This window comes from Phytophthora parasitica (genome assembly GCF_000247585.1).
Source record: "Phytophthora parasitica INRA-310 unplaced genomic scaffold supercont2.69, whole genome shotgun sequence".
In the NCBI taxonomy this organism is placed as follows: domain Eukaryota; phylum Oomycota; class Peronosporomycetes; order Peronosporales; family Peronosporaceae; genus Phytophthora; species Phytophthora nicotianae.
The window spans coordinates 50,439-75,752 of NW_008649055.1; the positions used below are offsets into that span (position 1 = coordinate 50,439).

Below are 25,314 nucleotides of genomic sequence, written 5' to 3' on the forward strand. Positions count from 1 at the left end.
CTAAGTAATGTGAACTTTTTTCCATACACCATTCTTACACAAAACTACAGCAAACTTTGCCATTCGAGCCAAAATGCCGCGCTACTACTGCGACTATTGCGACACCTACCTCACGCATGATTCGGTGCGCAGCTCGCCTTGTAGGACGAATCTACATCCGCTAACCCTTCTATCTACTTTGCTTGTGTCTCCTCTTTCTCCATGTGTCTTATTTACCGCAGCAAGCCGGCCGGAAGCAGCACAACCGCGGCTGGAAGCACCGCGAGAATGTCAAACTCTACTATGAGCAGTTCCTAGCCGGTCAGGGTGTCATCATGAACCGTACGTCACGTGTTAGTGGTCTACATCTACATGCAGCATTTTAGCTAACCTTTTGGCCTGTTATTGTAGCTGGAGAGTGGCTAAGAGGCCCAGCACCAGCGGGTTCACTGCCTCCGCGACCCATGAACGGCGGGATGCCCGGTGGATACCCACCTCGTGGAGCTCCTCCTCGGGGCATGATGCCTCCTCCTGGGCCCGGAATGCGTCCGCCAATGTTTCGAGGTGAGCAGCCTTGTCAGTGAAGTTAATTGCAGCGAGTGCTGACTGATAGACGTGATGCTCGATGTACGCTACCTGTAGGACCCCCGCGTGGACCTCCACCGATGGGCGCTATGGGCATGAGGGGACCACCAGGACCAGGAGGCATGACCGGACCACCGCCTAGATCAATCTATGGACCCCAGTAGAACTGCTAACTCAGAAGAAGGAAGATGAAACTCGATCCCAAGTTTGCAGGCTGATCACGTTGACAAAAATGGATTTCCAGATCAACGCTGAGCAGCAAATGAGGCGTTAAAGGAATATTGCGTTCTGCTAGAGATGAGAGCGGGGCAACCAACGAGTAAACGCAAATATGAACGGCAATGAGGTGATTGAGGTATATAGGTGCGTACTTTTCTTCATGTTGGAGTCTGAATCTCGATCTGAGCTTCTGCAGAACACAGATAAAGATCGAGTTGAGGCTAAAATATCGGTGCTGGCACTACGGCAACAACTTCTAACAATGGGTGCGTTATCAAGTTATGAAGTGGTTGTACTGGAGCTGCTAGAATCCTTCTTGATGAACATGTTGTAGACCACAGCCAGGATCCCGAGCAGCAGGATAAGACAGATCATGTCCATCATGCACTTATCCGGACCACGGCCGACCTTTGTGAGGGTTTCTTTCATCTTTTTGTTGACGCTTTCAACTACAGACAAGTGCGATCAGTACACCAATACACTGCGCACAGTAATGCAACCAATGTGAGCCTCTCACCGTGTGCTTGTGTGTTATCAATGCGTTCTCCCAGCCCATCGATCATGATGGCTTGCTGCTGCAGTTCTTCGTTCAACATCCGTGCCTGCTGACCTAGTTCCTGAACTCCCGTTCCAATTTGCTCAATGATGTTATCCTGTATCCACACACACAACCACAGTTTAAGCTAGACAATCGCGAATAATACGTGATACCGAGCCACTCACGAAGCGCTGATCGTTTCGTTGGATGTCCGCCAGGATGGCACGCTGGTCATCAGTTACCACTTCTCGTTCGATTGGACCGTCACCACCTCCACCTCCTCCTCCGGCTCCACCCAAACCGCCGAAAACTGGCCCTCCTGTTGCCCCGCCAGGTGTCGCTCGTGCTGTGAAGGCGCCATTCTCAAACGATCCTATTGGTGCTGCAACGCCGCCAGTATCGAACGCCGTTCGACCTGCTGGGGAGCGATAATTCGCCGCCGCAAGCTCTTTGATACGCTCGTATTCTGCCCAATACTGTGTCACAATCTCCTTCCGCATGGCCAGTTCTTCCGGTGGAAACTTGCTCTGCAACCACAAATAAAAGGTTAAGAAATAGTATTCACAGTCGCGGTGTACTTGTGTATCTGCCTACCTTTTTCTTTTTCATTTCCAGATCGTAGCTGGCTGTGAGGTCCTTAATATCGACACCAACCAGTCGAATTTCCTCTCTGATCTCTTGCTGGCGTCGAATAGCTTCGCGAGGGTGTTTCCCTCTCTTTGTCGCTGCCATGTCATTATCTTGCAAGGTCTGCAGCGCATCAACGGTATTTCATCACCAATATGTTTACATGCCAGCGCATGCTGTACGGTACAGTACCATCTTTAGGTGGTGCAGTCGCTCTCCGATCTTGGTCTTGAGATCGTGGAACTGGTCGCCTTTCTTGTCCTTCTTCTTGCTTTTGCCGTCATCGCCGCCCATCTCCTGGTTGATTCTCGACAACTTGTCCAGCAGTCCATCGAGCTCGCGGTTCATCGTGACTGCAGCACTCTAAACAACACTGTCAATCAGTTCCACTTCAACTTCACCGACCAATCCGCGACGACGTAGCCATCTATCACATACCAACGTCCTATTTCTCTCAAACTTCACCAGCCCAACTGCGCTGGATCAACCACGACAGATCTACTTGTTACTCTGCAGTCCCAAGTGGTGCCTGCTGCACCTTCCGGCGGGTAAATCGAGCCACAGCATCACACTACCGAAACCGCTCAACGTCTTTCCGATTAAGTGCGATTCAGAGCCAGTAGCTGTAGCCATGTCGATTGGCCATTGAGTGACGTAGCTGGTCAAAATGGAGACCGCCGCTGGTGCCGTCGGCGCCGCTGAGAAGGCGCAGGCTTTCGCCCACCGCCTCGTGGAGTTCGCCGACTACGACAAGTGCGTCAAGTACTTTACTGAGCGGCAAATCGACTTCGATCGCGCCAACGACATGGGCTGGAGCGTCCTCATGAGCGTCTGCGCCTGTGGTATGATACACTGCGGTCACTGACACTGGAGTTCCTGTTTAATAACAACTGCAATTATGTTTTGGATCGTGTTTGTATAATTGCAGGCCGTGACGATCTCGTGGGCTTCGTTGTAGACCGCACTACTGCAGTAAACTGCGCCACGAACACCAACCGGACGACTGTGCTGCACCTCACTGCCATGTCCAAGAACGTACGCTATTGACTGTATCTGTTGGTGCGAAATGGCTGACACCAGTGCTGTGTAGACTCGCGTGATGGAGGAGCTGGTCGCGACTGCTGATCGGAAGCAGAAGCTGCAGCAAGTCATTGATCAGCCAAACGCTCACGGAGACACAGGTGCAAAGCTGACATTTTTGTTGAGTAGCGTGTGGACTGGAGCTAAGTTTTAAGCTCATCTGTTCCAATTGTAGCGCTCATGATGGCTTGTGTGGCAAAGAATGTGACGGCGGTGCGGGTTCTCCTCGATCTGGGTGCAAGAATGGATGCAGTAAATGCGAGCGGACTGAACACTCTCATGTGCGCTGCTCGTGTCGGCGAAGACCCACGACCTGGTGCTCCTAGTATTGATGAAATGATGGAGCGAAGCGCTGTTATTGTGGAGGTTTTGCTTGCGAACGGAGCGGATGTGAATGCCACAGAGAAGGCAGGAGGCAACACAGCGCTGCATCTGGCCGTGCTCAGCGAGAATCCTGACGCAGTGGAGTCGCTGATCAAAAATGCGCCGAACCTTGATGTCACGTTGCGGAATAAAGCTGACAAGACGGCACTGGACTTGAGTAAGCAAATATCTGGAGTGGCATCGGCGCAGATGGAGGATTTACTGAAAAACAAGTGGGTTCAGTATGAGGAAGAGGCTGCACAAAAGAGCGCCCAGTTGGAGAAAGAACTGATGGATCTGGCATTAAAGGAAGATGAGAATGTATCGAACCGGAAGCAGATGGCTACAGCTTCTAAAACCTCCAGAAAGAAGAACAAAAAGACCAAGAAGAAAGCCAAGACGTTAGAGAAGGTGTCCGAGCCAACATCAACAATCGACGAGAGTGTTGAAGCCAACGAGGACATTGTATTTGACAGCAGTATATCACCGGATTCTGGACATTTGAAAGCAGAAGTTCAAGACTTTGTTCTCTCTGGAGCGGACCAAGTAGTGTCCAACAACTTTGATGATGGTTTTGACGATGACAAAGGCGACTGGCACAGCGTTGGATCTAAGAAAACGCGTAAGGTTATACTTGAGATACCTGATGGGGGACCAGAACTAACTCTATTACTGTAGATCGCAAGGAACCAGTCAGTGAAAACACAAAAGCTGCACCCAAGAAAAACACCAAAAAGCCTCAACGCAAGCCTATTAGCAAGACTAAAAGGGATTTTCAAACAACTAAGACAGACTCCGCTCCACGACAAGCTTCGCAGGAGGCACAGTCTGAACTTTCGAAAGCCGCCCCACCGACTCCAGTAAACAAAGCGCCGTGGGGTCCTCAACCTGCTTCGGGATCAACGAAGCCAACCGTGGTAGTGTCTCCGCGATCCCAGGTGACATCAGAAGACGATGATGAGTCTACCACATCGGGCATTCCCTACGACGTGCTGAATGGGAGTTTCCATCGTACGTTCCCCGTAGCAGCCGAGTTAGAAATTGACGTGGAGAAGTTTCTCATCGCGTCATCGACGAGCGACCGTGAACTTGAGCCCAACGGAAGCTTGAGTATCTCTCAGGTTGAAGCCTTACAGGAGGCACATTGGCAGGCGTATCATTATCTCAACGAGAAGAAGGTAAGGCATAGTCACATTTCGAGCACTATCGTTCATGTCGATCTAATTAACAATTTCTGACTGTGCAGATCGAATTGACACGAGTGCTCGAAGCCCAACGCGTTGAAGCTCAGTTCACCTTACAGCACGAGCTGATGCAAATGAAGTAAGCTCACCGCCTGCGTCAACGTGTTGATAAGAATGCTAGGCTTAGCCAAGCTCCAACGTCTTGCTGAACTCGGCTTCTGTAAATGAAAGCATCTTTGCTGCCTGCAAATACCAGCGGAATAGAAGTTGTCAAATACCATTAACTACAGACCTCGTGATATACATACCTCCATATGAACTCGTTGGCGTTTGAGCAGATCAATGAGCTTCATTTGTTTCTTAAAAGCGGCTAAAAGTTCTCCCTAGATGCACAAATACCGTGAGCTACAATGTGAAATGTGGATGATGAAATTTTACCTTCTGCTTGTCGAGCTTTTTATTGTCGCGTACAATTTGATCATAATCTGCTTTGGTGACCATTTGCTCGTCATGGTTCTTCCTCTCGTCCTGTAGCTGCGCTTTCACCTTTTCTAGTTCTTCCAGCGCTCGATTAAGACGCACCTACAGACGCGAGCCCTCATACTCCTGTTAGTCTACAAACAGTTGAGCACAACACCTTTATATCGTACGTCCTTCGAGCGAAACTGATGCGATGCCAGCTTCTCTGCTCGCTGAGCATCTTCAACGCGCGCTTGAGCCGATGCCAACTGGCCTTCGAGGATCCGTTGTTTCTCCTCCTGAGCCAGTCTGAGAAACCAACAACAAACCCGTTATATCAAATTGTTGACATACACAGGGACGTGTGACCTACGAAAGCTCGCGTTGTTTTTCTAAAAGTTGCTGAGTCTGCTGGTGTTTCTTGGTTAATGTTGCATTTTCAGCTTTGAGATTGTCGATCTCAACTTTCAATGCCGCCTGCGCTGTTTGCTTGAAAATGTAAAATGGGGGTTAGAAATCAAAGGGAGATTTTTAGAGCATAGCAATCCACGAACCAATTCTTCCCCTCGAGCTATTGCTGCGTCTGCCTCGTCTTGCAATATACGCAGACGCGCTTTCTGGTACCGCACTGTTGCTTCGAGGCCCAGACCTTCTGGTTCACTGTCTCGGATGGGGGTTACATTGTCAGGGATGGCACCGACACTGCCGCTTTTCTTCTTGCTGCGAGGTGCGTCATTAGGTGAAGAGTTACTCTCATCTGGGTGCTTTTTTCGTTGAGATCTTTTCGCTGAGTTCCTTCTCGAGCCCGTTGACACTTTCTCTTTACTCTCACTTTTAGCGAGCTGACGACGTGCCTCTTTCAGGTCTTGCGAGCCCAAAGAGTCGATGGAAGCACTCAATTCAATCTCCAAACCTGTCTTTGGGTCGCTTTGCTGGTTAAGATCGTCGTCATTATCAGTTTTGCGGACTGGTGATCGGGCTTGAGGCGAAGCAGATCGAGTCCCACGTAGCGAAGTCGTCGACGACGAAGAAGTTGGTCTGCTTCTAGATGTCAACTGCTGTCGACGCTGTTCGATAGCCTCTACCTGCTGGTTTAGCTCCTGGTTCTGCCGCTGCAAAGCTTCCTGTCGGGCGGCGAGACTTTCGTTCATTACGACGAGTTGGTGGACAATGCGACTAGTCACTACTGGAGATTTACAACAGTATTTGGACGATCAGTCGTCAAACATTTTTTGTTTCCCAACAGTAAATCTTCGACTACAGGCTGAATGCGTATTACGGGTAGTATGTAGTATGCAATCAATACTATGCGTACGTGCGAGCTCGGATGGTAGCGTTCGATAAATAATACTCCGAGTGTCAGGATTAGAAAGCATTCGATTATCGTTTGGAAAAAGCTTGTTTGTTTGAAAAATGTAAATTGTGAAAATACTTCAGAAATCTAACGTTGCTCCAGCACATTAAATCTACGAAAGTCGAAACGTGTGAAATCCCCTGGAATCCATTTTTTCGAAGTGCTCAGCCACTGATCTTGTGTTTTTTGTTGAAGGCATACAAATATCCGAGCCACTTTTTGTAGTTTGGGTGGGTTTTGTCGTTCGTCACAAAGTGAAGCCCAAGCTTCACCCTGATATTTTCTGGTGTTTTTCCTCTCATGAGCCACCACTTGTAGCGCAGTTTTAACATGAAATTGTCGAGTTTCTTGAGAATTGGGTTGCTGTTAGCTGCGTTCAGGAAGTTACGGCCTGCGTCATCGGCCGTTGCAAATGTGTTAAAAGCTCGGTCTTCATCTGTCTTGACATCGTCCCCACTTGCACCAGATCTTAGAGATCTCCCCTTCAGCGCGTGATATCGACTTGAAACGCGAGGCAAAGAGGGAAAATCGAGTGTACTTTTCTTGGAAGTGGTGGAGCTTGTGGTAATGGAGGCAACATTACTAGCAGTAAGAATAATTGCAGCAGCAATTGCCAACACGAGCCACTTTACAGACATGTCTTGCTTTTCTGGTGTCGTCTGTAGCTTGTTTTTTTTTTTTTACTTGTGAAGTGAACTCTTTCGTGGTCTTAGATTCTAAAGCGTTCTGTGAGAACATGTATTTGAAGTGTGCGGTGGTCATCACGCCCAGCGTTGACTATAAGTGCGATTTACTCGCTCGTAAGGGACCACGACGAAGATGCATAGTAATACGTCAGGTAAGCTGCTGTGGTCATCAAACTCATCGCTGACCACAATACTAAAACTGATAGCAACGTATTCGCATATACTTATACTAGTCGATTTGGTATGCTGCTGATAAACAAGCTAATGGGCTTCTTGAGGCGGATTCATCTTCTCAAAAAGACAGTTGCAATAAATTTGAAATTTATTTTTAGTGGTAACTATTGTCAAGTTAGCTGATACATGCAGTAAATCTGTACGTATTGCCACCAACCTTGTGCTTCGACAATATGGATGAAGTCTAATGAAATCCAGAAGTCCTAATTAATTAACCCCTAAAAAAAATGTACCGTTGAACCTCTTTACAAAAACAACCCACCTTCATAAATGCATACGATTTGCCATGTTTCGTCGCCATCGAAGCACCGTCCCCGTCGCCTACCAGCGCGGCATCCACCACCAGCAGAGCGTGCTGAATGCTGTACAAGAAATCCGCGAGCGCCTGAGCTACGTGTCCGGCCTTTCCGCATCCCACAACGATGCCAAAGCGTTGGTGGCCAACGCGCTGCAGCCCCCGCTTTTGTCCAGCAACAATCTCTTCTTCCACAATGAACGAACGTTAACGGTGCACGAGGCTGCACTACTAAGCTCCAGCGTAGAGCGACGCTCAAAGGGAGAACCGCTGGCTTACGTTATCGGAAGGAAGGAGTTCTGGTCTTTAGAGTTTAAAGTGACTAGTGATACCCTCATCCCTCGCAGTGACAGTGAAGTGCTAATTGAAACGTTGGTGGTAGGTCCATCTTTTTTATACAGAGGAATTTCTGCAAGAAATATTTACTATTATTTTTATGATTTTGTAGGATCAGTTTCACTCGGAGACGCCATTGCGGATTCTGGATATTGGCACGGGGTCGGGATGTTTATTACTGTCGGCTTTGTCCGAGTTTCCTCGTGCTACGGGGGTTGGAATTGACATTAGCCCTGGGGCACTTACAGTTGCGAAGCAGAATGCTCAATCTAACGATTTGGACGGACGAGCGAAATTTCTACATCGAGATCTGAAAACGCTACCGGGACTTCGAAGTGATGCGGCTGGAGCCGAGACGCTGTATCGGCGCTTCGATGTGATTTTGTGTAACCCGCCGTATATCCCGAGCCGGGAAGTCGATCTAGTAGGACGCGACGTGCTCCAGTATGAACCACATCGTGCGCTGTTTGCTGGTGGCTCGCCAACTGCTGATGATAGCGAAATGGATCCGGAGGGACTGCGGATGTATCGCTTGCTGTACGAGAGTGTCGACAAGCTGTTTAGAAACGGAAGTTGGGATGCTGGAAATGCTGGAAAATTGAGGAAACACTGCCTACTCATGGAGATTGGCTCGGAAGACCAGGCTCGAGCAGTCCAGAAACTATTTACTAGCAGAACCAAATCAAGATTTCCACAGATTGAAGGAAGCAAGAGCTCACCGCTACACTTTGAGCGCTTCTTATTCGATGCAAGCGGGAAATATCGGGGCCTGCTCTTTGTGAAATGATATTTGAATTGATCATTTTTCAGTCGATTGTCATTTTTTCCCAATTGAAGCCTGTAACTCATTAAAGATCACGGTCGGTGTGAGCGCTATCATCACTTTTTCACGCTGCTTGACGTATTGACTAGTCCGACGTTCTATCATCTTTAAGGGCACGACGTGCTCAGCATTGTACGCATCGCCACGTTCAAAAAACTTTACTCGATTCCACCATATCGATAACTGACATTTTCTTCACGCCGGCGCATAAGAGCTCCATGCCTTGCTTAGATCTCCATCGTTGCAAACGCAAGTGCGAGTACGAATCCATGATGGAAGTACTGCTTGTATCGATCTTGTTTCAACGTTGATATTTTCGGCAATGAGTAAATGTATCAGGAATTTAATGTCTATATGTATTGTCGCTCTTCTGTTTCTTCAGGGGGATACAACGTGACGATCCCCTCGGTAGTAATCCCTAGAAATGGAATAGTCCCTCAACAGCAATAAATTAGCGGATCCCATTGACCAGTCACTTACAAACCCAAGATTAGTCAAATATTCCTATTCTGGGGTGCTAATTGTATGAAAACAGCCATAACTGCACAAGAGCATTATTGCTGCCAAGTCCGATCCGAATGTTGAACCGATGATGCCTATTTTGACTACTTTGGACGTGATTCGAGCTTTAGGATCACGGAGAAGTGCTCAACCTTCACTTTAATTGCACACCTGTGACGGCAACACCCACTTCACTCCACGAAACCCAACTGGCAAGTACCTGGTCGGGTGTACGCCTCGTGCCGCGATTTTGTGGCCAACTGCGAGACCGGAAGTGAGTCCAGTGCTTTTCTGCGCATCAATAGCTTCCAGATCGTTGATTGTAATGAACCAGAGGAAGACTGTAAATTCTGTGAGCCCATGAATCTAACTCTGTTTGGGACAAACTAGGGATGTGAACATGGTGCTAGCATATTTGTACAGCAGTCGTTGAGTATTGGTGAGTGTGAGGAGGACTGGCTGGGCTAGAGAGGAGGGTATCTTGGTGTGGTGAGGCAAAACTGGCAATAGGAGAGCAAAACAGGGTGGTTCACCAGTAACGAGCTACATAAATCGTATATTTTGTGTACTGTTCCAAAACTGAAGGTACTCGGATCCATTCGTGGATAGGAATACCTTATACAGGAATAAATTGTTGGCTCCCAACGCTATGACTACCAAGGGGATCGTCTGTAACATGTTTACGTGTGTATAGAAATTTTCTGAGCCAGTTTCCCGACATTCTAAACGTAACATAATATGTTACGTTTGTGGGGCATATTATGCCCACAACGGTAAATACAAACACTTTCACACCGGAGGATTGTAGCGCTATTTTTTTTAGAATATGATAACTCTGCACATGTAAAAAAAATGAAATGATGAATACTTAGCATTTAGCTACATGTATATAGACACCTGGATCATGTAAAGCAGCTACTGTTTTTTTAATACCCTTTCCTTATATACAGACAGGATTTCCGTTTTTTTGAGTTTCATTTAATTCGACTGCTGTGTACAAGTACTGTCCATGTAATACAGTACGGCGCATGAATTCGAGACAGTTAATGCACATCACAAGCCTTGATTCAAACCGGTTGGTCATTGTGTGGTTCTTCGATCTATCGATTGCTGGGAATCAATTGCCTTACCAAATTTTTATTCGAAGTTTGAGGAAAAACCAATGGTTATTTTTCTAGCCTAGCATTCTTTTCCAACCTTCTCATCTTGCCCGTTATTGAATACTAGAAACGATAACACTGGACACGTCATTGCGGATTTTAGTTAGACCAAATCATAGGATTGAAACGTAAAAGCCTGCTACTGAATTGTAGCCACAAACGTAACAATCTGTGGCAATTTAACCCACCAACAGACTTTCCTGAATGTACGGTTCTCGGGTCAGAGAGGCGAGCCCGATGATTGAATTGCTAGCCAATTTTTTTCATTTCCCCATTTGATCTCCAAGCTTCACAGTACAATTCCAGTCACGTAACTCATGACTTTATTTCGATTCGTTTTACTGATCACCGCAGCTCTTCTGGTCGACATCGACACTGCGTCGGCATAGACCAACGACAAACTATCAGATACCGTGACAGCGTCCAACTCACATGTTTCTGAGACGCCTTATGCGGCGTCAATCTGTAAACGATCGCTGCGACTGGGCACTGTCGACGAAGACTCAAGCAACAGCGAGGAGAGAGCTTTACTCAACGAGATTATGCATGCAGCTAACCATGCTGAAAACGTGATCATAACGGGATTCAAAGAGTCTTCGATTCTGAATTGGCTCGACAAGATTTCACAGAAGCTGCAGTACCGGTATTGGCTGTGGAAGAAAACGAAACCGGAAGCTGCGGAAAAAAACAGCTGGGACTCCACCATGTATCGAATATCGAGTCTCATCCAAACTACCAGAAATGGCTCGGGTACAAAGAGGCATACAACAAGAAAAATAATATTGTAGAGTGATCTTTCACCGACCTAAGCTTTACCAAGCGGGAATTTCGATTACATTTTTTTTTGTTTTTACTACTGGAGCAGTCTGTAGTATTTTGTCTCGTGTTATGAGAGCTGTTGATTGTTCAACTTATTGCAAAGTGAATTGCATCCAATTTATTGACATCGTGAAAGAAACTGTTTCGCAGGGCTCGGACAATTACATGTAAAATTGTACTGGAATTCCTGGAAAAATAATTCATTATTCCGTATAACAGGAGCCAATAAAAAAAAATAATTGTGTTTGTATATTGCTAAGCTAAGAAACAAAGGAAGCCACAAACTTTGAAGAGTAAATAGTAGTAGAGTGTTACTCTTTAAAAGTTCTCACTATGGAATTCAAACTGCACATCTGGTGCCTGTCGAGCTTTTGCTTGATTCAGCACCGTACACTGCTCATGGATAATATTTCCAAGTGGCTTGGGGCCGCAGAAGAATACACCAATCTCCTCACGTTCATCCGAGGTATTCACGCTTGGCTCCAGTAGGCGATGGTTACGAGCCACCCGCGACAGTTCAGTGTTCCAGTCGGGTCGTCCGAAGTGCGTTTGCTGCTTCGTGTTAAGGCCAGAGATTATATCTTGTCCTTCGTTGTTGTGGATAAACTTCTGCAGAGCTTGCAACGGGGCAATTACCGCTTCGCTCTTGACCGAAGAGAAGAAGTTATGAATCTCTAATCGGTTCTCAGTGTCCATTTCACTGAGTTGATTCATCGTGTTGGTAAACCACGTGAGAGACTCCTGCTCCCGCGTGACCCAATAGAAGTAGATCTTTCGGAGCTGGAAACTCGGTGGGAACCGAACGTGTCTGCAGTGAGGGCAGCGAAAAGACTCCCACTGGTGCATGATACTTCTGAGAATTGATGCGAATGGGGTGACACCAATACCTGCACCGATCAGAACAACCTCTCGGTAGCGCGAATAGTCTTGAGCTGGAGCTCCCACTGGTCCATCTAAATAGACAACTGGATACGGAGACGTCATCGGACTTCCTTGGTCCTCAATTGATGAAGCTTTGTGCTCTCTCTGCAGCATCTCCAAGTTTTTATAAAGCGCTCCAGTCCAGTCACCCGCTTTTTGAATGTGAAGACTAAGGAATTTATCCTCCGGGGCTGATGAGATCGTAAACGGATGCCACTCGAACTTTGAAATTGCCGGCACATTGATGAACATGTACATTCCCGGCAAGAAACGCTGTCTTTTGCCAAACGATCTTGGTTTCTTCATGAATATCGCCACCGATTCCTTCGATAACTGAACGTGAATAATCTTAGTTTGTCCACCAAACACTTGAGTCATCCGGTATCGCTTCTCGATCAGAAAAATTACAACTGGGGGTAGAATCCAGTATTGAGCTTGAGGCTCAGCCAGCCAGCGAGCGAAACCATGGAATGCCATCAGCACGAGAAACGGGATGAAGAGCATGTGCGTGACCCAGAACATATTGAAATTTCCACGTCGATACTTCGCAAGACACAGTGGAGCCGCGATACCGGCGCAGATAAGCATGACCACACCCGTCCAGATGGGGATTCGCAGGGCGAAATCAAACAAATTCTCGTCACGGACAAAGGAGAGATGGTGATACCGAGACGCCTCCCACACAGCCAAAGGAACAGTACGGACGTAAATTACGATGGCGAGCCATGCTGCTGTGTGTCCCACTGAAGCGATCAACATTACCACGCCACAGACCTTGTGAAATTCAATGTGGTTGTCGATCGGGAGATGGTTCACCACCACTGGGAGTGTCCGAAGGCCAGTCACGAAGTTCCGACACATCGGTAGCAGAACAAACATGGTGTTCACGAGGCAAATTTCGGCAAAACCTTTTGCAATTCGAGGACAATTACCGACGGCTGGATCCACTGGGAACCGAGAAGCCTTGGCGATGAAGACACCAATCATCAACAGGAAGTAGAGCGTGAGCCAGAAGATCTCGGGTTTGTACTTGCGACAGTATTTTTTGACGCGATACCATCGTCCTCCTTGCTCGTTGTTGTACACGATCTCCCTCTGACGCTGGGTCTCCACAACACTACTCATCAATCCGAGAGCCTCTTTGCTCTTGTCGTCGTCAGCTTCAACCACTACGTCTGCGAAAATGGCTTTGAACTCGTTATACGTCATTTTGTATGGTTGACGACAGTGGCCAAACACTTTATCCACCACCGCGTCGTAGTCGAAAGCGCCAACAAAATCCACCCCATTGGCAGCAAAAGTGGCTTCGATGAACGCTCGAACTCCTTCCTTGGTTAGCACACCGTGATGCTCGACGTCAAACATCTCAAAGAGAAATCGACACTTCTCGTTGTCATCCAGTGCAGACACTCGAACAGCATCGATCATCATCGCTACTGATTCACGCGGCAAAGGGATAAAGGCCATCGAAGATCTGGATCGTTCATCATACCCCAACGCTGCTGATCCCTCTCCGGTGATCCGTGAAGTGTTGAAGGCGTGAGTGAAGAACGAAAGCTGTTCTGGAGCGTGTGGATCGCCACAGTCTACAGCACCGAAAGCATTACTGGGTGCACTTGACAGCGAGTCCTTCCAAAGTCGGTCTTTCAACTCGTAAAGCTCAGCTTTGTTCATCTGACGACTGGGTCTCGACCACATCGATGCACCCGACATCGACGGGTGAAAGCTCATATTGAGTGCTGATTCGTTTGGCAAAAAGCTCGAGCGATTGGTTGTACCACCAGCACGCCGTGTGTGTCCTCGACGTGAGTTACCCAGCGGCTTTCTCACGTGTCTGTCGACGCCCGATCCGCCCAGCATCGCGACGAACGAGGTCCTCTTGGATTGCGAGTCAATAGGAGGTTGGCGTACACTAGGACCATAAATTCTGGGCATGGCTAGTGCTGAGGGTAGTCTCTGCAGCTCTTTCGTCTCCTCTTGATGGAGTGTGTGCGTGCATTCTACCGGCGTATTGGTCTCCAGCATGGCGAACTCTGACTTGATAGTGGACGCTGGTGTGGTGGTGGTGCTCCTCGGGAAAATAGAGTCACCAGGCTGTGGTTCGTTCGACGCGTAATTGACCACCATTTTGGTCTCCAAACCGGACAAAAGGATATCGTCGGATGGGGCAAAATCGACAAGTGAGCCCGAGACGTTCTACCGCGTAGTGCGGAGGTGTCACCATTGTAAGCGCCAGGATGCCTGATCGGACGACGCTACGGACACCAGTCGAACGTCAGGTCTACCGCCATCCGGAACGCCTTCCGAGCTCCAGATGGAGAGGCGTAACATGTCATCTTGGTACAAATATCTTGAGGTGTGTATGGTCTCAAATCGAGCGGTGCAACGTCAGTCACGATGTTCTAGTCGTGCAGTGTGCGTTCGCCCAATCGCTGACTCAGAAGGACACTCTTGGCAGACTGCGTAGAGGACAGGTGGACAGATTGTTCCGGCTGGATGGGTGCCTGTAGCAGGTCGCTGACAGACATGCGGCATGTCGGAAGGATGCAGGTATCAGCATGCGGACGCTCGACGAGGTTTCGGACGGCAAAACGCGCCGAAATGGAGAACTAGAAGCGCTACAGTCTATTATGTCAACCTTGGAAGCATTTATCTTGATTTAGCAGTTTTTATTGGGCAGTTGAGCTCGGTTTTGAACTTCGATTTGCCGCCCTTTAATCGACATTAATTGAGATTAAACTTGTGTACGGCTGTTGAAATGCACCTCATTTCTCTGCGAGTGGCAACTCGTGACGATTGTGTGAGCACCAGCAGGCTATAGAGAGACGTGTGTAAAATGGTCGATCGTCATTGGAGCGGATTTCTACTGCACAACTACTGTACCTACCTGTACTCTGCACTTTACAGACGTCGACAGTGTAATGTCGAGACGTCCATGTTGTCGTGATAACACTGGCAATATACGGGGACCGATCGGAGTCAAGTAACGTAGATTTCGGCTTCGGTTCGCTAACTGTAAAAAAAATATCACTTTCAAAGCCACATCCTCTTCAGAGCTTTCGCTGCTCATGAGATGTGCCAACCAGACTTACTCAAATGAGACGATCGAGGAAGAAGTATACTAGCAAAGGATATCTATGCAAGCGAATATACGAGCTCTAAAACTCCTCACTATGAAAGTCAAACTTTAATCTGGACTCTAGGTTCAAGACGGTGCAACAATTGTACGAAGCGCCGATTTCCTCACTCCAGTCGCTTTTCGGCAAAACACGAGCAGTAGTGAACGTTTTCGCCGACGAGTCTCACTAAAGATGAACAAGCGGGAAAAAAGTCTCATTCCGCTAATGCAGAAGAGTTACCCTGTTCACTAGATACAATACAAGATCAATGCTGGAAGCCTAACAGCTAACAGCTAGCAATCCGTCGTTCAAGGCGGGCTTGTGAACGGCAAAACAGTTATTTGTTTTCCATCGAACACATCTGGGCGTGCTACGACAGCCTCCAATCTTACTGACAGCTTGAACTCCGATGGGCTTCTACTGCTCTTTTTACTTATACCCATGCGCCTGGATCAGTCAAACCGCATGCTGTTGCATCTGTAAACAACGGGATTGCATCTACTGTAATGACCTGGTCTTTATGGCACTTAAAAACAAGATGCAAACTGGTTTAGGTTTGGCGTCTGCGTGCTGTTTGTACGTGTGAAAAGTATCCCCTGTTCAGTGAAACTGCGCAAGGTTCAAATTTGCAGTGAATTGTAGATTCTGACAGGAAACTCCAAACAAAATATTTACACATGATACCATTTCCTTCATGCAAACTGCTCTAAAACCAACGGCACAACTTCGCACTTACCCGCTTCAATCTTCATACCCAGCATAGCCGCACAAACTGCCTCAATGAATCCGAAATGCGTCACTACAGCAACGTGGCGCTCGGGAATCGTCCGGAAAAGTTCTGTTAGAAATTCCTTCGCACGAGTTTGGATCTCCTCAGCAGACTCGCGGTAGTCGGTTGTCCACAGAGTATCCTCCTCATCTTTCAGCGCCGAAAAGTCCACGGCAGGAAATTTCGCTTTCAGCTCAGACACCGAGCGTCGATTGTTGCAGGTATCGACTCCGAGATGCTCACGACAGCTTTCTATACACACGAACGGTTTATCAGGAATCTGGTTCTCCACAAAGAAGTTTTGAGCGGTTTGAATGGCTCGCGAAATCGGCGAGACGACGACTCGCTCGATGGGTGGCATGCCTCGCTCCATCTCCGCCTTGATACTTGGTGGCCCCTTATTCTTCGCGTCTTGGATACCGAATGGTGTCAGCTCCGCGTCTCTGTAGACATCGCTGGTCACCAGCTCTTTGTACCAGCGCTCAGAACCATACAATTTGATCGCTTCATTGTGGAGACCCTCGCCGTGACGAATGAAGAAAACCACTTTGAGGTTTCGAGTACCGTCTGCCTCCAACTTCTCACGGAACTCCGACCAGGATGAAGTCGCCAACTTGAATTGTCGGAAGAGCTGCAATAATTCCGACGATGCTTCGGCTTGAGGAATGGTCGAGAAAAAGCCATCCACTGCTCTGATAGTCGGTGAATTGCTGCTGCTAGTGCTGTGTGGCCCCGTCATTGTGGTTTGTGCTGGTGTGCACTCAAGGAGAAGCTTTGGGTTATGGTGAGCGATCCTCGCTCTATGAATCGCTTCGTACTGACTGTGGGGCAGATCCAATAAGACGTTGCCACGCACTACGTAGAAGGTGTCATACTTGATGAGTGGCGTCAGCTTGGAAGCTTCAACATAATCTCAAGTGGTGGACGTTCGATTATGATTTCGATAGGTTGGCTCCTACACTGTCCATTGTGTAGAGGGATGTAGCGAATACTATCGACTAATTACCGCCGACGGTGGTGGCGGTCTTCGCTACGGTGGTCCCTACGGTCATAGTCTCGGTGGCGACTGTGGCGACTGCTCTCACGGAATCGATCGTGCGATCGGTCTCTCGATCGGTCTCCACTTCTCCTTGAATTCCCAGCCGAGCGCTGAGTCTTCTCGTTGCGCGAGTCGATAGTCATGTAGTCCTGAGTGGCAAGAGCATAAAAAGAATCAGAATTATTCCAGAGTACACGAAGGTGTTGTAAAATCCGTCTTACATCAGCTGAAGGTTCGTTGCCAGCACGGAATTGATCCTATACATTCATAAGAGATTTTAGACAAATTAGTAGGAAAATAAACAAAAAAACAAGGTGGAACTCACATCGATGTGCTTCTTGAATTTGAGCTTCGCTGTCATCCAAGACTTGTCATCATTTGTATCATCATCGTCGTCGTCTTCGAGAACCTGACCATGATAGCTCTCAGCGTCCTTCTTGGCTTTGTCTGCATCTTCCGAAGTGTTGGTCTTCTTCGCATTCACGTCAATTAGCGTGGCCTGGAACTTCTTCAGTTTCGACAGCGTGTCTTGCTCTCGTGCCGTGCGGTTACTGGCCTTCTTTCGCTGCAGATACTTTTGACGTTGTTGCTGTAGTGGGGTGAGCATGTCCTGGAAAGCTCGGTCTTTTTCCAGCTTCTTGGCTTCTTCGCCCATAAGCAGCGGAACCGCTTTCTTCGATATCCGCAGCTCCTCACGTAGCTTTGTATACTCCTCTCGATTTTTCTTCTTGCTGCTTGAACCTGCAACAAACTTCTCCGTCTTCGTAGCGTTGGGTTGCTCGATATCGTCACTCTGTTCGACTGCAGACCGAACATTCTTGTTTGGTTTAGAGACAGCAGCCACGGCTGCTTTCAGGTTTGCTAGTGACCGCTCCTTTTTCCCCTCATTTGCTGCCTCGCCACTCGCTTCATTAACTATCTGTAAGACCTCGGCGTCCACTTCCGCCTTCAGTTTGCGATCGTCGAGTAGATCATGACTGCTTATCATCGTCTTGGCCTTTTTCTTCTTAGATTTCTTGACTCCACCATCGATCTCGTCCTGGAAAGCCTCCTCTTCGTCTCCAAACGATAGTAGCTTCAAGTCCTTCGTCGCCTTTCGCTCACGTTTCTTTTTCATTTGAGAGTCCTCTTCAGTTTCTGTCTTTTTGACATCTCTACGTACGCACCAACATACACAGGACGAGCCCTTGAGTCACCACAGTCAAGAACACTCTTTAATCCTATGTCCATCTCACCTGGGTACGATGTCTTCAAATGGATTCCAGAGCACTTCAGCACTCAACAACTTCGGTGGATTAGTAGGGCGGTCCTGTGCGTCCGTCTCCAGGTCACCAACACTCAACAAGTTGAAAATCGTGTTGCCTGTAACCTAAAAAAAAGACCAATAAAAAATGAATAAAAATTGTACTTCGAAGTATCGTCTAATAGCATTCAAAATCGCACGTACCTTGCCCAAGATCGTGTGTTTCTTGTTCAGAAACTCGCAAGCATCCAGCGTGAAGAAAAACTGTGAGTGGTTCGTGTTGGGCTTGTTCTCATTTACCATTGCCAGAAGTCCACGATGGTTAAATTTCAGTCTTGAGTGGAATTCGTCGATGAACGCGCCTCCATAGATGCTCTCTCCGCCTTTGCCAGTGCCTGTGGGGTCTCCGCCCTGCACCATAAAACCGGCTATGATGCGGTGGAAAATTGTCTGGTCATAGTACTGTCGTTTACAACATATCATATTAATTTGCCATATCAAGCACTGAAAATGAATAGAGCAGTACCCCTTCCAGACAGAGCTGGACGAAGTTGCGGCACGCCTTGGGTGCCTGTTGCGGCCACAGCTCCACGTCCAGATCTCCGAAGCTCGTGTGCAACAGCACCTTGCCCTCCGTGTTGGGCTCCGTGATGTAGATATTCGACATGGCTGCGCGTCAATTTGGCAGGTTGCCAGGTAGAATGGCAGCAATTTGTTGCCACATCACTTTTACATAATAAAACCATATGTTGCTGCAAATGTCAATTTCAAGACACTCGAGTATATTCTTTCTGTGCCTTGCTGGCGTCAGTAGTTTATCCCATTCTAGTGCAATAGAACACATAAGGATTGCTACTTGAATTTGCTGTTTCTAGAACAGGAATACGAACGAATTGTACATGGGCAATTAGCAGGATAATCATCGGGAATATGTATCTTGGTATTTACTATCCATTCCAAGCCCAGATAAAGTATGAGGTTCGAGGTAGAAGTTCCCCAGGCTCCTGGGTAAACCCCAGCTAGCTGTCTAGTAAAATACAAACGTTTATCGAAGTAATCCGAGTGGACATTTTAATTTTCGCTAGTAACTCGAAAGTAATAATAGTTCCTCGATATAATAATCGACGAATCAAGTTTTTCGCATATTCAACAGGATTTGCCGCAAAAAAGGAGAGAGAGCTTCGGTGACGACAGAGAAAATAATCGCATCTAGTGTTCTATTGACTTGTAAATAAAACCCCTTCTGAAGCACTAGTTACATTTTCAATGGGTAAGGACCGGCAAATAGTTATTTGTCAGGTTTTCACCTTTTGGGCCTTTTTCTCCAAATACGTTTACGTTGAATCAGTAGCTTCGGCTCGCTCCAGCTTCACACGCTCACTCAATGTCACGCGCTCAAGATACTCCTCGAATTTAGCAAGTGATTTTTTCTTCGGTGACAAGCCATATTTCTCCTTCCGGAATCGTGCACGTTGCTCTTCGAACACTCGCAGAGCCTCACGCTCTTCTTGAACACGACGCAGTTCATCACCATCGAGAAGCGTGTGTTCATGTTCTTCTCGCTTTCGATTCGTCCATTGTTCGTAGAAATCATCCAACAGCGTATAGTAAAGTGTCAAGTTTTCCAGCTCACGCTGTTGTAGATAAGAGCGCTCTCGTTCTGTTCGTCGTTTCCCGTTAACCTGCTTGCGACGTCGGAGTTTATCCAGTTGCGTGGGTAACACTGTCACGAGGAACGGCATCTTCTCTCGGCTCTTACCATTGGTTGTAAACGGCAGATGTCGGTCTACAGTTTCGTCTTGATGTTGCAGATTTGAGAGATCTCGGAGGTCTTCATGGCGATGTCTCGAGCGTGTTTCATTCTGCATGAACGCTCCTTCGTACCAGAATTCCCACTTTTCCTTATACTCTCCAGTATCGTCAGTCGATTCGTCATCAGCCCTGTTGTCATGAAGACGATAGTAAAAGTCTCCTCGGCCATCCATGGCGTCTTCGTGCCAAAATCCCACATGCTTAGATCGTCCACCTTCAAACCGAGCCGTGCCACGTCCGTGGCGAGCGCCACCATCAAAGAATCCTTCATATTCATCACCATGACGTTCGCGTTGCCTACCACGTCCATGCGGCTGGCCTTCGGCAAATGGTCCTTCAACGAATGACCCATCTGGAAAAATTCGCTTGCAAACTGGGCCATGTAGAACTCCGTTTACAAATACGCCTTCATCGATCACACCCGTTGAGCTGACGTATCGTCCTAGTCCGGAAATGACCCCGTCTCTCATTTCGCCGTCGTAGGTAGCGCCGTCAGGAAATATTACGTGCATCTCGCCGCTCTCCGTACCGTCACGATAATCATCCCCATTCAGTAGTGAACATCCGTACGCACGACCTCGTAACTTGTCGTTGTATTCGTAGCGACGTTGCGGACGATCGAACGTGCCTTCACAAGTTGTTCCCTTGCCGTATACAAGCTTTCCATTTCCACAGCGAGTGTTACCACTAAAGTTACCAGTATAAACGCCAACATTCGTGTACTCTTGACCTTGGCCTTGTTTCCGACCAAGACGAAATGCTCCAGAGTACACACCGCCGATGGATGAAAAGTGAAAGCTCCCGTCGATAGGATCTAAAGGCACTTCCTCTTCATCAGCAGCTAACGCTGTGAGTGTAGGCGCCATCAATTCACCCTCTCCGTGTCGGAGTCGACGAAGTCTTACCGTTCGCATGTTGATCTCCTTTAAAAGATCGTCAGGATCGATCATTTGGTTAGAAACTTGGTCATCTTCGAAGAATGCCCGCGGTTGAGGTCGCGTCTGTACAAGGCAAACGTAGTTCCAGTCATTTTTACCCAGAGCTAGAGACGCAAGGTCACGTCCACGTGGACTCGTAAACGTTGCTGCCCAAGTCTTCGTCTCTACTTCATCCTTGATACTAGTCGATGGCAGCTCAGCATCCCGTGGAACTTCAGTGAGTGTTATGGGCTCCGTCATAATCAACTTCGTCATGCGTTTCCGTCGACGCTCTAACTCATTGATTTCATCTGTTAGTTCCTTCACTTGGGCGTTCATAGCGTCAGCCAAATTTTTACGAGTTTCAGTCTGTTCTTGCTGAGTCCCAGCAAGGTCCAAGACTGGTAGAGCGTTGATCTTCTCCTTCAAGACTTTCAACTTCTGACGTGATGTTGCCACTAAAGGTTTTAGTCGAAGCAACGGTTTGAATTCTTGAGTGATGCCAAAGAGTAGCCATACTCTGATGTCAACCGGTTCGCATTGAACTGGCACGAAAGCAAGTACCAGTAATGCTCCACCAGTGTACAGTGGGTCTTGGAGATCATCCTGCGGTATTGGCTCTATGCGTTCGTGGATGATGTAGTACCATCGGTCGGTCCCGTTGGGTGGGAGTACCTGCGTCATCCAGTCCTTGGGCCAAATCACATCTAGTTTTACGGCCTTAGAGTAAGTTGAATGGTTTGACTGAAATGATATACATTCTTTGTAAGCGTACTGTTAAACGGGTCCTTAAGTAGAGCAGCGTTGCATTCAAAAAGCGCATTGATCTTGGGCCTGGACACGCAACATGGTACCGAAGCATGAACATCGATGAGAACGACACAAAAATGATAATTTTGATGCGACGCACACAGTGAATTCTGATCGTGGAACGAAGCGGAATTTGTAGTCCTCAGGCTTGGTGATGTTTGGGTCGAAGAGAGCCACGGCCATTTGGTCTTCTTTGTACTCCTCTACCATTTTACCCGAGCGTGGATCAACGATGAGACGTCCTGTACGCGTCGCCATTGCTCTATGATCAATTAGCTTGACCTGTCGATTCGATCAAGAAAGAGGCTAAACGACCCTTGGACTTTTCGCCATCAGCCTAACTCGATCACGACGGAAAAGAATTATGCAATTTTTGCCGGTGCTGAGCTAGTCCTGAAACTCGTCATCACATTTTTGCGGCAGTAGCAGTGAGAATAAATTGAGACCACTATGGTACTTATACGAATACTAGACGTACTACTGGTTAGTGGTGGTAAAATGCACTTGCGTATATTGACTCAAGTGTGAAATACATTCAGCTGGAAGCGCATCCAAAACACGTGGTGGACAGCATCTCGAACATGCTTCTTTGGAAAATTGGAGATTTAGACGAATACTAGATCACGTGGATATAGGATTCGTCCAGGAATGGTGTTGCTGCTTGAGCTGACAAGATCAGCCGTGTTGGATAGAATGAGCTACCAAGCACTTTTACGCCAGAACTGCCACCATTCCTTGGCAAGTGTGCCCTTCTTGTGTCGCCAAAGCGCAGAAAACTCGATATACTCGTGAAAGCGTGGGTCGTTCTTCAAGTTCGCTGCCGGGCCCTGACCCGTGAGGCCCAACTTTGCGTAAATGGTAGCCGGGTCTTCTCCGTCCTTGAGCCATTGACGATATTTCTGTTTTTTCGCAAACTTCTCCAGCTTGACTGTGTCTTTCGTTCTGAGCAGACTTCCAAGCTTGGTTGCCCAAGTAAACGCTCTCTCTTCTTCATCGGGGTGTCCAACGTCCGCAACGTGCTTGTTCTGGGTTCTGAGAAACCTCTTTTTATCTGCAGTGAAAGCCACGACGTCAATGACAGGTGCGGTTATGTGTAGGCTTGATTTCTCTTTTTCTGCAGGTGATGATAATGCCTTGCTGCTTGCGATGTTGAAAGCTGCAAGAAGCAGCATCATAAGGAAGAGGCGCATGATAATTCCTCGTCGAAGCTGAGCGAATGCGTGTTTGACTGTAGGATAGCGGAATATAAAATGAGAATGGGATCATTCGAATTGTTGATCGTGCGTGGGCTTGGTGATGCAATACCAGTGGAGATCGTCAGCAGATCTTAAGATTTAACCCTGCCTGGCACTACGTAATATTCAGTAGCGTTATAATAGCTGTTGCGCGTGCCATGATATTGTTGTCAACTATCATAACAGTCCGTCAGACTTCAATTTTAATACGCCGACCAACCGATGCTAGATCTCTCACGTTCTTCACAAATGCTACACGTAGGGCAGCAATCGTCGAAGTTTGAGACTAGGATTGCGGGTGGTGTTCATATATTGATATTAATAACGAGAAATCTAGGTCTCAATACAGGTATACATTTTTGGCCCGTGTTTTGTTCCTATCATAGTTATAGATGCACATAACTAGATAACTTTATATAGTTATGTACAGTATCTGGCTTGTGCAGTTTCGTTGGCCAACGTAAGCAACCATTCCTTGATTGGGTTTGGGTCGGTTAACGACGGACGCAGCGACTTCGATCACCTAGTAATCTGCTAACAATCGCAAGATGTACAATTCACGACGATATGTATGTGGTACCGTCATTTTGATACGATGGACTAGGTCATCTGCTAATTCTGCTCGATGTTACCACAGCATTACTTCAACGTGCTTGTGGTGTAGCCGTTCTAGCTGTGCTGAAATCAATGCCGTCTAGTATTGAATTTGATCCAATGCTTGACGGCATTATTATTCATTTTTTTTACTGGTACACTGCTAAGGCATCGACTACTCTAGTTTTCATTAATGGCCTACATGAGTTGCATTAGCTGGACTGAAAAACAGCGTCTAATAACGTCTCGTACCGACGCGAGATATCCGCAGCGTAGACTTATTATTGCAACTCGGGCATACGTCAAAGACCGAAATTGCCACAACTTCTTCTTCAGATCTTTGTGGTGTATTCAGGCAACTGAAGACACACGGGGGCACTGGCGGAGGCCCAGGAAGTTATCGCCAAGTGTATTTGCTGGTAAATTGCAAACTGAGGATCCTTATCTATCCTTACTCATTGCGAAGGCTTGTCTTGCCTTCGGCGACCACGTTGTTTGATCAGTGATGGCAATAGAAAATTCTTTCCATAAAAGGTTCAAACATTTTTTGATTTCAAATTCTTTCAACGAACGTTTGAACATTAAAACGAAGCAAAACACTTTCTAATCGAATAGAAATGCGTTGGAGCAACTACAGCAGCAACGCTAATAGTAGCCTCGTTCAGGTTGAAGCTTAGATGCGTTTGCGAATCACTTTCCCACTCTTGCTTTAAGAATGGACAATTGGACCTGAAGGAAGCAAGCGCAGATGGAGGATGCGCAGGTGATGCTCCGGACGCCGGGGTCCCTGTCGACGCTGTCTTTGTTGATCCGCAAGTGCCCAACGAATTACTTGGCCGGAGGTTTGCCGCTTGCTTCTGTCCTCCTGCACGACGTACTTTGGTTTACTGAATAGAGGCCCTTTTTGTCATTTTGGGGGGTTTACTTTCATCAAGTAGCACGATTTTCGTACTTAGTAATACGGCATTTCGAACGTTTTTGAAAAAAGTTTGAAATCCAATTGAAGTTCGTTTAAACGTTCGTATTGCCATCCCTGGTTTGATTGGGTGTCGTTGATGTCATCGCGTTTGTCGTTATGCATGCTGGATTGTCACCAAGTTCTGCGTTATGCAGGTGCTGGTCATCCTGTGCTGCGTTATTTCCATGGGTTCATCATGCAGTGATCGGGCTGGCCCTTACTGGTAAGAGATCAGCCTATTTGCCGTTGTTGAAACCTTAACAAGGCTTGCTCATACAAGTATATGCCCTGCACTACCATATTAGTCAGACACTCTTCCTGATGCCACAGAAGCCGTTTTAGCAGCATTCTACTCTTTTCTTTCACAATACTCTACATACTCTTTCACCGCCATTGTCCCAACCAGGATTATCGAAATTGCTCTTCAGACTCCGCTTCATAAAATGAATGAGAGCTGCAGCATACGAAAAGAAAAAATAAACCACAATCTTTTCGACTGAGAAACCTGGAAAGAAAACTCGTTTATTTGGTGTGCCACGAATGTTGACCCAGGCTACGTTACGCATTCGATCTACGCAGTACCCTGGCATTAATCCGTTGTGGGCTGTCCATACCTCTATGAGGCATTCCCAGTATACATGTAACATCAACGATG

At 47.3% G+C, this 25,314-nt stretch overlaps 11 protein-coding genes across 11 annotated transcripts; 4 read left to right on the top strand and 7 right to left on the bottom strand.

Annotated features, from left to right (window-relative positions):
• Nucleotides 1–73: 73 nt before the first annotated feature.
• Nucleotides 74–728, top strand: PPTG_17570 (hypothetical protein; the record flags this gene model as incomplete). Its single annotated transcript, XM_008915225.1, has 4 exons — nt 74–124; nt 222–321; nt 391–543; nt 622–728. 4 exons carry the CDS (start codon nt 74–76, stop codon nt 726–728), a joined length of 411 nt encoding a protein of 136 aa, XP_008913473.1.
• A 167-nt stretch (nt 729–895) lies between these two features.
• PPTG_24110 (hypothetical protein) lies at nt 896–1,397 on the top strand (the record flags this gene model as incomplete). Its single annotated transcript, XM_008915226.1, has 3 exons — nt 896–1,049; nt 1,118–1,242; nt 1,335–1,397. 3 exons carry the CDS (start codon nt 896–898, stop codon nt 1,395–1,397), a joined length of 342 nt encoding a protein of 113 aa, XP_008913474.1.
• A 1,218-nt stretch (nt 1,398–2,615) lies between these two features.
• Nucleotides 2,616–4,970, top strand: PPTG_17572 (hypothetical protein; the record flags this gene model as incomplete). The annotated part of the gene is made up of 6 exons (XM_008915227.1): nt 2,616–2,790; nt 2,877–2,983; nt 3,039–3,129; nt 3,204–4,013; nt 4,070–4,569; nt 4,638–4,970. 6 exons carry the CDS (start codon nt 2,616–2,618, stop codon nt 4,716–4,718), a joined length of 1,764 nt encoding a protein of 587 aa, XP_008913475.1. The 3' UTR covers nt 4,719–4,970.
• Nucleotides 4,574–6,185, bottom strand: PPTG_17573 (hypothetical protein; the record flags this gene model as incomplete). The annotated part of the gene is made up of 6 exons (XM_008915228.1): nt 4,574–4,818; nt 4,884–4,958; nt 5,014–5,157; nt 5,226–5,343; nt 5,408–5,523; nt 5,589–6,185. 6 exons carry the CDS (start codon nt 6,183–6,185, stop codon nt 4,759–4,761), a joined length of 1,110 nt encoding a protein of 369 aa, XP_008913476.1. The 3' UTR covers nt 4,574–4,758.
• Nucleotides 6,186–6,552: 367 nt separating this feature from the next.
• Nucleotides 6,553–7,026, bottom strand: PPTG_24111 (hypothetical protein; the record flags this gene model as incomplete). Its single annotated transcript, XM_008915229.1, has 1 exon — nt 6,553–7,026. The coding sequence occupies one exon, from the start codon at nt 7,024–7,026 to the stop codon at nt 6,553–6,555; it is 474 nt and encodes a 157-aa protein (XP_008913477.1).
• A 522-nt stretch (nt 7,027–7,548) lies between these two features.
• Nucleotides 7,549–8,906, top strand: PPTG_17574 (hypothetical protein). The gene is made up of 2 exons (XM_008915230.1): nt 7,549–7,981; nt 8,052–8,906. Exons 1-2 carry the CDS (start codon nt 7,595–7,597, stop codon nt 8,724–8,726), a joined length of 1,062 nt encoding a protein of 353 aa, XP_008913478.1. The 5' UTR covers nt 7,549–7,594; the 3' UTR covers nt 8,727–8,906.
• A 2,578-nt stretch (nt 8,907–11,484) lies between these two features.
• Nucleotides 11,485–14,499, bottom strand: PPTG_17575 (hypothetical protein; the record flags this gene model as incomplete). Its single annotated transcript, XM_008915231.1, has 2 exons — nt 11,485–14,359; nt 14,449–14,499. The coding sequence occupies 2 exons, from the start codon at nt 14,497–14,499 to the stop codon at nt 11,561–11,563; spliced, it is 2,850 nt and encodes a 949-aa protein (XP_008913479.1). The 3' UTR covers nt 11,485–11,560.
• A 1,475-nt stretch (nt 14,500–15,974) lies between these two features.
• On the bottom strand, nt 15,975–16,790 carry PPTG_17576 (hypothetical protein; the record flags this gene model as incomplete). The annotated part of the gene is made up of 1 exon (XM_008915232.1): nt 15,975–16,790. One exon carries the CDS (start codon nt 16,788–16,790, stop codon nt 15,975–15,977), a length of 816 nt encoding a protein of 271 aa, XP_008913480.1.
• A 263-nt stretch (nt 16,791–17,053) lies between these two features.
• Nucleotides 17,054–19,000, bottom strand: PPTG_17577 (hypothetical protein; the record flags this gene model as incomplete). The annotated part of the gene is made up of 6 exons (XM_008915233.1): nt 17,054–17,239; nt 17,312–17,347; nt 17,416–18,244; nt 18,326–18,459; nt 18,538–18,795; nt 18,860–19,000. The coding sequence occupies 6 exons, from the start codon at nt 18,998–19,000 to the stop codon at nt 17,054–17,056; spliced, it is 1,584 nt and encodes a 527-aa protein (XP_008913481.1).
• A 536-nt stretch (nt 19,001–19,536) lies between these two features.
• PPTG_17578 (hypothetical protein) lies at nt 19,537–22,269 on the bottom strand. The gene is made up of 3 exons (XM_008915234.1): nt 21,973–22,269; nt 21,838–21,896; nt 19,537–21,769 (listed from the first exon to the last, which is right to left on the bottom strand). The coding sequence occupies exons 1-3, from the start codon at nt 22,128–22,130 to the stop codon at nt 19,668–19,670; spliced, it is 2,319 nt and encodes a 772-aa protein (XP_008913482.1). The 5' UTR covers nt 22,131–22,269; the 3' UTR covers nt 19,537–19,667.
• A 301-nt stretch (nt 22,270–22,570) lies between these two features.
• PPTG_17579 (hypothetical protein) lies at nt 22,571–23,062 on the bottom strand (the record flags this gene model as incomplete). The annotated part of the gene is made up of 1 exon (XM_008915235.1): nt 22,571–23,062. The coding sequence occupies one exon, from the start codon at nt 23,060–23,062 to the stop codon at nt 22,571–22,573; it is 492 nt and encodes a 163-aa protein (XP_008913483.1).
• Nucleotides 23,063–25,314: the final 2,252 nt, after the last annotated feature.